The sequence below is a fragment of the Capsicum annuum genome, chromosome 12 (genome assembly GCF_002878395.1).
Source record: "Capsicum annuum cultivar UCD-10X-F1 chromosome 12, UCD10Xv1.1, whole genome shotgun sequence".
Classification (NCBI taxonomy): domain Eukaryota; kingdom Viridiplantae; phylum Streptophyta; class Magnoliopsida; order Solanales; family Solanaceae; genus Capsicum; species Capsicum annuum.
Genome location: NC_061122.1, coordinates 231,152,571 through 231,163,746, shown reverse-complemented (window position 1 = coordinate 231,163,746; position 11,176 = coordinate 231,152,571). Strand labels below are relative to the sequence as shown.

Below are 11,176 nucleotides of genomic sequence, written 5' to 3'. Positions count from 1 at the left end.
AGTATTTGTTATACTGACCATCCCCGGACGCTATAATTTTTCATGATGTAGGTTCCGAAACATTACTCCGTTGATCTTGCTCAACATTGGGATTCATTCGGAACATCAGCTAGCAAGTGGTGAGTCATCCACCTTTCGGAAGGCATATGTTCCTTTTCTTTCGATTAGACTTGTACTATTTTGTTTATAGTATTTGTCGGGGTCATGTTTAGGCTAAAAATTTCCATTCATATTGTTAGAGACTTCGTAGATTGAATTTGACAAATATTATTATGTCGTATTTCAAGAATTGAGTTTTGAATTATTATTTAAGTTGAACTTCATATCTTATGGGACTCCAACGGTTTGAGATGTCCATCAAATTATTATTTAAGTTGAACTTCATATCTTATGGGACTCCAGCGGTTTGAGATGTCCATCATGATCAGGACCTCAACTCGGATTGTGACACACATTTTTTATTTTTTTATTTTTTGAAGTTTGAGAAGATTTCTTTTCCCAAGGGGGGAAGTTTTCCACAAAATTGTCTCTGTGTCCCATTACAAAGGAAACAAAATTACAACTACCAATTTGAAATTTCAATCTCCTGTTTGGATATTTTCTCCATTTCAAGTAATAGGGGAGTAATAAACAACTAACATATTCAGCGTAATTTTACAAATGAGAATATAGATAAAATAATATGTATGCAACCTTTATTTTACCTTATGAGTATAGAAACTGTTTTTAATAGATTCTCGGCTCAAGTAAATTATGTGAAAAGTAATAATATAATCTTACAAGTGAAGTATGCAAAAAGTGATGTGCATTTAGTCGTACTTCTTACTTTATGAAGATAAAGAAGTTTTTGATAAACTATAGACTGAAATAAAACATATAAACAGAGAATACCAAATTATATAGTGAATTTTCCTAATAAATACTCCCTTAGGGCTTGGTCCCTAATAGGGTGGCTATTAGCCTATTACCCTCATTATTATTATTTTTAAAAAAGAAATGTAATATCAAAAAAAAATATGACAAATAATTTAAGACGAATGCAGTATTTCTCTTACCTTAAGAGATATTTGAGTGGTTAAGACATTAAATTAACAAATTTAAGATCTTAATTAGGTCGATGATTTGTTAATGTTTCTTTCAAGCACTTTAAAAGTTTTGAAGTTTCTAAACCTAGATATCGTGAGATCATATAAATTAGTTTGGAAGCCTTTTTAACTAATTTGGTATAAAAGAGCTATTACGACGCGAAAAATTCTTTTCTATAAAAGAATTACGAATAAACAATTCTAATGTTAGAGGATCGAGTTGTGCTAACTTATCACGTACGAATTGTTATACCATAATTCCAATAGAAGCCCCTATAACTAAATTGGTATAAAAAGCTAGTGACACAATTTTTTTTCTCTTTACGAGTTCTCGAATGAGATTTTTGAACAAAACTTCGATAGTCGAGAAATATTAATTAAATCACAAATCATAAATCCATCCCTTCCAAGTCAATAATAATCTTCTCCAAAATCGTCAATTACTACAACAACAACAAACTGTTCCTACATAGTGAGGTCTGAGGAGGGTAAGATGTACGCAGTCCATACCTCTACCTCTAAAGAAGTAGAAAGGCTGTTTCCGATAGACCCCCGAAAAATCGTCAATTACTAAAAACAATAATCAACATCTTTTCAGTCTATCCAATATTTTACTAGCACCTTGATTAATTCCGCGAGATTTGTGCTACCTTACCAACAATAAATATAAGATAACGCTATCCGCTAAGATTAGTCTATATAAAAAAAAATCATAAATCCATCCCTTCAAAGTCAATACTAATCTTTTTCGTAATCATCCATTACTAAAAACATTAAACGAACATCTTTTCAGTCTATTCAATAATTTATTGACATCTCAATTAATTCCACAAAATTTGTGCTACCTCACCAACAATAGACACGAGATAACGCTATCGACTAAAGTTAGTCTAGATGAGAAAAAACATAAATCCATCCCATCAAAGTTCAAGTCAATAATCTTTTCCATAATCATGAATTATTAGTAGCCATTTGACCATTAGATTTTCATCATCCTTTCTTCGGAAAATTATTTCACTTTAATGAAAAAAGTAAAAATAATAGTGTTTGATCATGAGAATTCCAAACACAATTTGAGATTGTATCACCCTACTTCTCTCACAAAATTTCAATAACAACTACAATATATGTAATGTATTCCCACAAAGTGAAGTTTGGGAGAATAACGTGTGCACAATTCATAACAATACTTCAAATGAGATAGAAAGACTATTTCCGATAGACCTCAACTTAAAGATATATAGTAGTATAACAAACAAAAAACATAACACAACAAAATAAGATAATACACTGTTACATAATAAAGTAAATAAATATTTCTATAAACTATTTATTCAAAATTATAAACATTATAGAAAAATCACGAACAATAAAACTCTAAAGACAAGCAAAAATTATACAATTTATATTCATAGTGACCTCTAACTTTAACCGTAAATCTAAAAAAAATTATGATTTTGCAAACGAGAAAAAAAAAAAAAAAAACTAAAAACAATAATCTAACATCTTGTCACTCCATCCAATAATTAATCGCCACGTCATAATAAACACATCACCCTTCACTTTACTTATTTATATATAAAATATAAATATTCTATATATGTAGAAATTATATATATATATCGCCCCACCAAATTTTCTTTTCATTTATATATTTATCATTATTCATTATCATTATCATCGGCGATTTGACCGGCGGTGAGCTTACGACGACCGTAATCGGCAACGGCGGAATCTACGGAGGCGGAGAATAATTAGATATGGCGGAGGATAAGTATAATCTGAAGAATCCAGCGGTGAAGAGAATATTACAGGAAGTTAAAGAAATGCAATCTAATCCTTCTGATGATTTCATGAGTCTTCCTCTTGAGGTTAAATATTTAATTTTATTATTATTATTTTAAAAAAATTAATTTTCAATAATGAAATTGAATTTATTCTTTTATTTTAAAAAATAGCTGGGATCCACCTAGAGTTAACTTAGGCGATCTTATTGTTTGATGGGAAAGAAATTGAATTTTTAGGTGAATTGTGAATAATAATATGGAAAATTTGATAATTTATGTGTGTTAATTTTGAAAATTGAGGATTAATTTAGTCTGATTTAGCTCAGAATATTAGTCCAATCAGGTGAATTGTGAATAATAATAATATGAAAAATTTGGAATTTTTGCTAATTTCTGTGTGTGAATTTTGAAAATTGAGAATTAATTTGGGCTGATTAAGCTCAGGAAATTAGTCCAAAAAGGTGTTAAACCAAGTGAGTAGTAGGTAAATTTGGTGATCTATGTGAAATTTGGTCAACTATAGTGGGGGTTAAGGAGAAAGTGTTGAATAAATTGGAGAATTTGTGTGCTTGTGTGAGTAGATATAAGTAGGGTGTGTGGTTGGTTGGTTGGTATTCTAGTTAGAGTGTATAGCTAATATTCTTGTCCGGTGGAACCCAAGGGTGTGGCCTGGTGGTCGATGTAATGGTCGAGGATAATGAGGTCTCGGGTTCCTACGGAGACAAATTGGAGAATTTGTGTGCTTGTTTGAGTGTAGATGTAAATAGGGTGTGTGGTTAGTTGGTAAAAGACTAGGTGGTTTCGTCCCATATGTTCTAGCCTTAGTGGATAGAGTTTCCGGTTGCTGGTGGGAGGTATCCCGTGGAATCAGTCGAGGTGCCTTGGTGGAAAGAGCCTGATGCTGATGGGAAATTGTAGGTATCCCGTGCAATTAGTCGAGGTGTCTTGGTGGGATGAGTTGCTTGGTCTTGGTGGGAGGTGGCAGGTATCCCGTGCAATTAGTCGAGGTGCCTTGGTGGAAAGAGTTGCCTGTTGTTGGTGGGAGGTGGAAGGTATCCCGTGCAATTAGTCAAGGTGCCTTGGTAGGAAGAGTTGTCTGATCCTAGTGGGAGGTGGCAGGTATCCCGTGCAATTAGTCGAGGTGCCTTGGTAGAAAGAGTTGCATGTGGGAGGTGTCTGTTATCCCATGGAATTTGTTGAGGTGCGCACAAGCTGCCCCTGCCACCACAGCTATAACCAAAAAGAAAATCTTGTCGGGTGGTATTTGTTTGCTTTTTTTGCTATGGAAATTCTAGTGAGATTTGATGGTTTTCTGTATCGACAGGCAAATGGTTTCGTTGATGTCATTTTTCCTGCACGGATGCTCTTTAGATTTGAAGCTACTTGGCAAAACCTTCTTTGCTAGTATTCACTGCTGACAAAATAAACTAAATTACTAAGACAAGGCGGCAACCGGTGATTTCTAGTATTTGAAATGATAATAGTGGCCCGTGATATAGAACTCTTAAGCCCGGATAAAATTTCTTTGGCTTAGAGTTTTTATGATCTAAGTTCATTTATGCTAAGGATAATAGTTGATCCTTTTCAAGAATCATTCTAGTGAGATTTGATGGTTTTCTGTATCGACAGGCAAATGGTTTCGTTGATGTCATTTTTCCTGCACGGATGCTCTTTAGATTTGAAGCTACCTGGCAAAACCTTCTTTGCTAGTATTCACTGCTGACAAAATAAACTAAATTACTAAGACAAGGCGGCAACCAGTGATTTCTAGTATTTGAAATGATAATAGTGGCCCATGATATAGAACTCTTAAGCCCGGATAAAATTTCTTTGGCTTAGAGTTTTTATGATCTAAGTTCATTTGTGCTAAGCATAATAGTTGATCCTTTTCAAGAATCAACCTCACTAACGATTAATGAGCTACGTGTTCTTCTAGCTCTCAGTGTGATGCCTTTATGCTGTTTTGATATACGTGGTCCAAGATTTGATTTTTGGGAATTTTCCTTCTCTATTCTTATGAGGTAACGTGTGTATTTAAGATCTTGAATCCTTCACTGGTAACTGTTGATTTTAAATGGCTGGTTATCTTCCATTTACAAGTTGTATTGAATTCTAAAAGTTGCACAATGACACAGCAATTTAAAGCTGAACTTTATATTACCTTTTCAGGAGAACATATTTGAATGGCAATTTGCAATCAGGGGTCCGCGAGATTCTGAGTTTGAAGGGGGTATTTATCATGGACGAATCCAGTTGCCCGCTGAATATCCTTTCAAGCCTCCTTCTTTCATGCTTTTGACAGTAAGTTTCTTGCTGTTTTAAAAGTTTGTCTTAGTCCATAAGTCATTTTATGGAACACGGTTTAGTAATCGGAATAGGGCGAGCTTTGTGGGTCTAACCTCACCCTGCCACAAGCGGACGTTACAGATTGGTCTGCGCAGGGTGATAAAATCTTTGTCGTGAAAAAAGAGAGGATGAGAACAGGTTATAACGGGAGAAAGAGGCTGAGAGATTTGTAATTTAAGTAGAAAGTAATCAAATGTTAGGAAAGTCTTGCCATCTGACTCAAGGGTTCCGAAAGAAGGCGTTGCGTTGCTCCATGTGCGAATCTGGAATATGTTTTGAACTGTGACCCAAGTTTCCCTTCCACTACTCAAATTCGTCCAGGAGGGTAGCAAAAAGGATTGGTGAAGGAAAAGAAAAGGTACAAGGATTAACAAACTGAAAGAGAAGAGATGGGATTATTGGGAGCGGTAGGTGGTTGCGTGGGGTAGTGGAGCAAGAGGGAATCAGTCTAGTGAGGTGTGGGATTGCCACTTGCCAGCTAGGTTTAGAGTTGATTCACTTCGTGTTTAAGGATCTGCTAACTCACGTTTTTTCTCTTTTCAGCCTAATGGACGTTTTGAAACCCAGACCAAGATATGTTTGAGTATTTCTAATCATCATCCTGAGCACTGGCAACCGTCATGGAGTGGTAACTTCATCATTCTCTCTACCATTTTCATACCATGTTATATTTTGATGAATAATTCACCTTGTTTTTCTCTTGGGATATATTGCCAAACACCCTGTTTATGTGAAAGCATTAAAACAGGTCCTCCTATTTCAAATTTTAGGCAATGTCATGTTAGGCCATAAAAAGATATCTTCATATGCATGAGTTGGCAATGTCCCTCGAAAATTATATGGTTCATTGCTTTTAACCTGTGGCTGTATTTAGTTGAGTCTATATGATTGAATATGGCATGATGTTATGTTGATGAGTGTAAAAGATACAAGATTGAATATGTGTTCCAACTTATTTATGATTGCTATTGGTGTACTGGGCAAAAGTTTCAAATGAAAAAAAGGTCAAGTAGGAGCAAACCCCTTTTTTGCAACTATCATGCTTTAGCTGTATCGACTAGAGAAAAGCATTTTTCGGTGCATCAAAGCTATTGTGTGGTATAGTCTCTTGAATTAAGCTGCTTCCTATGTTTAGTCAGAGGCACAGCTACTGAAACTAATCTGTATTTAATCATCTTACTTATGATTTGCAGTTCGCACGGCGCTGGTAGCCCTGATCGCATTTATGCCTACCAACCCAAATGGTGCCCTTGGATCACTTGAATATACAAAGGAAGAAAGGCGTGTTTTAGCTATTAAATCTCGTGATGTGGCTCCAAAATATGGGACTCCTGAGCGTCAGAAGCTGATTGATGAGGTATAGATAGCATTATCTAAATGTCATTTTGACATCCAATCTGTTGTCTTCGCATTAATAGTTGGTTTATTTTACAGATACATGAATACATGCTAAGCAAAGCACCCCCAGTTCCTCAAGCTACTCCCTCACCAGCTCCCGAAGAACAGAACAGTAATAGAGAGGACGAGGCTCAAGCCCAAGCGAGTCCTGAGAAGCCCACCGATGAAGCTGCTGAAGAAACCCATCCTAATCCATCCGTTGCTGACACCACTACTGAAGAGAGACGCGAATTGGCTTTAGATGCTGCTGATCCTGTACCGGCCCCTGTACAAGCCCCTATAGAGCCCCCTGCTTTACGGCGTAATGAGCATCGGATAATGCGCACACCTCAACAGACCATTCCGAGGCAAGCTGATGACCGTCTATTCACATGGGCAGCGGTTGTACTTACAATTGCAATACTCGCACTTCTGTTGAAGAAATTCATGAAAGCTAACGGCCACGGCGCTGTCTTCATGGATGAATCGTAAATCCACCAGGCAGTAAATATGGAGTTCAACACAGCAATATATCTGGCAATTTACTTCACCTTCAGCCAACTTATGCCGAAACAAATGTAGTATATTTATCCTTTTGCAATTGTGACATCGATTATAAAAGATTGTCCGATGAGTAAACATGATTTACCATATGTTATTTTAATAGTTCTCTTGTATAGATAAAAAAACATTTCTTTTTATGAGATGTGTAGAAGTTAAGATGAACCAAAGAAATTCAGTTTGATATTGGCTGGTTTCTATGTACACTGTTCAAGTGAAAGTCTAATACAGTCGGATCTCTCTGCAACACCTTACTAAGATGGTCAAGTTTTCTTTTGAATTGATTTTTATGTTATGTTATATTGTACGTGTGTTTCAGAAAGAACCTCTCTGCCACAAAAGGTAGGGATAAGGTCTATATACACCTCACTTTCTCCGGACCCCTACCTCACTTTCTCCAGACCCCTTGTGTGATCACACAGTCGTAGTTATAGAAAGGCTTGACTTCAGTAACAAAACAACTTAGATAAATAACAACATAGCTAGTGTATTTCCATATACTGGGGTCTGGAGATGGTAAAATGTACGCAGTCTATTCAACTACCAACGAAGAAGTAGAGAGGGTAGGGCCTGGGAGGGTAAAATGTACGCAGTCCATACCACTACCAACGAAGAAGTAGAGAGGGTTTGGGGAGTCCATACCACTACCAACGAAGAAGTAGAGAGGGTTTGGGGAGGGTAAAATGTACGCAGTCCATACCACTATCAACGAAGAAGTAGAGAGGTAGTTTTCGATAGACCCCCGGCTCCGGCGTCCATACCACTACCAACGAAGAAGTAGAGAAGTTGTTTTCGATAGACCCCGGCTCAGGATAAAAAGACGGTAAACAGTTTTCGATAGACACCCAACTCAGGGCAAAAAGACGGTAACGTGAAGCACGATGAAAAACAACTTAGCATAAACATAATTTGGAATTCCATATAATAATTTCTGAAGCATGATGCAATAAAAATGTTAGCATGAAATTCCTTTGACAGTCTTTTTATACACACTGCTAATTTTCTGCCTCCATTCTTTCCACACATTTTTCTTCTTATAGCCATTAGCTTTCTCACAAAGTCCACTATAATAGAAATCTTTAACATCAAGTTTCACATTAAGCTCCTCCATTAGTTGATAAATCTTTTCATCATTATACAAACTGCTATCCAAAATCTCCCTTTCTGTTAAATAACTTGCATCTTCTGCAGACCTTACAAGACTCTTCATGAGGTAAACGTACGACGCGACGTGCTTCCTGCCACCACATTGCTCCATTGCCACCATGTTCTTGAACAAAACCTCAGAGTACCTATGTAGTTTTAATGTTGGGATTTCCAATACTTTGTTTTTGGTAAGTCTTATATTCATTACACTTTCACTTATTGCTTTCTTGAACTTGATCCCTAATACATGACGCAGATGCAGTACATTATGCATATGTTTTTGTGTTCCATTTGAGTGAATTTGCAGACTTGTTGGGAGGTAACAATGGTGTATTAAGTCCAGTAAATGGTGAATATCCGGACTGTATCTCGCTGTACTTACAACTCCTTCTCCGGGGATCAACTTCCGAAAGAAGAGTAAGGCAAGTTGAATGAGGGAGTAAGTAGTACACTCTTTAGGGATGGGAACCAAATGAAACACTTGGTGAAGGACGAAGAAAGGGATTTGGTTTTCCATCAGAATCAAATCACATCTGAGACGAAAGAACATCTCAGAATCGCTAAAGAACATGTCATCTCTACGTCGAAATCCCTTTATAGCAAACTTGATGAAGAGCTCAATGAGAAAGCCACTATCAAGTAACATCATTTGGACAAATTCATTACTTCCAATATGCTCATTTGTGTTTTCACCATAGCATTTTCTTGCTTTGTCCTCTAAACTTCTAAGTGTTTGAACACAATTCTCTAATATGGTTTCTGTGTTTATAGGTTTTCTACTAACAAGTGTGTTGAGATAACACCACTTGTGTTCCTCCGCGTCCTTAAGGTTGTCAACACCATGGTGAAGAGGACCTATCGAGACTAACTTAGGTGAGTAACTATGTTCGCTTTTCTTTTTAGGTTCATCGGGAACTCTGTTGATACGATGAAAACTCGAGGTATTTTCCATCTTTTCTCGAATTGATTGTACAAGATCTTCTTCTTCCTCTTCTTCTTGCACGATATCGAGTACATGATCATTGGTTTCCACATTTGTGTAGGATACATCTACTTCTTTCACCTCTCCTTTAGACATGAGTAGTACTAGCTTCTCCAAAATCGTTAAATCATTGAACTTTTTCACTGCATTAACGAAACCCCTGCAAAAACAAGAAAAAGAAAGTCCATCAATCGCGCTAAGCAATGGCGATTTCAAGATTTAGAGTCAGTACATAATTACATTGAGGGCATATATACATGAAGTCTAAGTTGCTCAGACTCGCCAAAAATACTGTCGCGCATGCAGTGGCGGATCGAAAAATTAAGCTATATATACATGGTTAAAATTATATCTTATGTATATATATTAGATGTTGAACCCCCTTTTGTTAATTCGTATGTTCACTTATGAACCCCGTTAGAGAATATCCTGGCTCCGCCACTGCGCGCATGTGTCTGATCCTCCAAAAGAGCACTACATATGAAGGATCCGACACACATCCAATGACATTTTTGAAGATTCCGAGCAACATATAGCATCAAGTTAAAAGGATGAAAGGGATGAAATAAGGTTTACCAAATGAATGCAACAATTTTAGAATATGTTGTTGATGGCAAAACTATAAAATATAGAAATATATTGATGATTGGTAGGTGTTATAAATATATCTTTCTATAAGTTGAACATGTAAGAGAAGTCATTATTTGTTTACTTCATTTTGAGAGAAGCATAGTTTTGTCAGAAAGCAAAGAATTGTTACAAACAAAAACTTATAATTATTAATTACTTTTATGAAAATCTAGGAATATTTTTGCAAAAATACTTGAGTAGCAAAAGAATATAAAAAGTAGTCAAATTTAATTTTCTTTTCTTAGATTTATCTAATTATCGTATTCCTTTATAATAGCTTTACTACGTATCCCACTTTTCTTACAGGTTTATATTTTGAATTGTTGATGTATAACATGACGTAATACCAGAAAAAATAACATCCTTTATTCAATCATCAATAGAAATATAATATAACATAATACAATGTAATACGATACACAAGGACATTGATAACCATCCAAACAAACTTTTAGAGCTCGTTTGGTTGGGAAGCAAGTTACCATATTTAGCGTGGCACAATATAATTTTAAAATAACTAATTTCAATATAAATTGTCCGTGATTTTAGCTCAATCAAATATAGCATAAGTTCACTCTTGTTACAAAATATTATAATTAGTTTGGATGTCTACTGCTTCAAGAATTTATTCTCATTAATCACGAATAATTACTCATTCACTATTATGAGTATAATTATCACATTGTTTAACCACTCCCATAATCTTGTTGTTTAATATTATGTTACGATCAACCTAACCTTTTGTATGCTTATATAAAAACTATAAATAAAAATATAATAAGTAGTTCATATTGTATACAAGTTGAAACTAGTTGAGAAATATTTTGATATTTGAAAGAATAAAAAAACTCTCCTCTTTTAGGCCCCATTTGATCATAAAATCTTTTACTTTAAAAAAAAAAAAAACTCACTTTATTCTAGAAACTATGTTCGATCGTAAGAATTTCAAATCCAACTTGAAAGTTGTGTTTAGAAAAGTAAATACGACTTTAACAAAAATACACTTTTTCCACTTCTATTCTCTCACAAAAATTCATATATGACTCTAATTTATATTCATAGTCAAACACAGCTCCAACTCCAACTCCAAAATATTTGTGATTTTCGTGGTTAAACTCCTACTTAATCTCTCATTTCTTATCTAATATTTTTAAAACAACTCTAAAATTACTTTCGAATTAGTTATATCTTATCTCTCATACCAAACGAGTTCAAAATGTTTGATAGATATGTAAGAATAATATAAAATATTATATATTAGT

General features: G+C 35.2%; 2 protein-coding genes across 2 annotated transcripts; one reads left to right on the top strand and one right to left on the bottom strand.

Annotated features, from left to right (window-relative positions):
• Window positions 1-2,689: 2,689 nt before the first annotated feature.
• On the top strand, window positions 2,690-7,436 carry LOC107850993 (ubiquitin-conjugating enzyme E2 32). The gene is made up of 5 exons (XM_016695867.2): window positions 2,690-2,956; window positions 5,042-5,173; window positions 5,762-5,846; window positions 6,412-6,575; window positions 6,653-7,436. The coding sequence occupies exons 1-5, from the start codon at window positions 2,846-2,848 to the stop codon at window positions 7,085-7,087; spliced, it is 927 nt and encodes a 308-aa protein (XP_016551353.1). The 5' UTR covers window positions 2,690-2,845; the 3' UTR covers window positions 7,088-7,436.
• Window positions 7,437-8,100: 664 nt separating this feature from the next.
• Window positions 8,101-9,924, bottom strand: LOC107849842 (UPF0481 protein At3g47200). The gene is made up of 2 exons (XM_016694387.2): window positions 9,861-9,924; window positions 8,101-9,444 (listed from the first exon to the last, which is right to left on the bottom strand). Exon 2 carries the CDS (start codon window positions 9,378-9,380, stop codon window positions 8,112-8,114), a length of 1,269 nt encoding a protein of 422 aa, XP_016549873.2. The 5' UTR covers window positions 9,381-9,444; window positions 9,861-9,924; the 3' UTR covers window positions 8,101-8,111.
• Window positions 9,925-11,176: the final 1,252 nt, after the last annotated feature.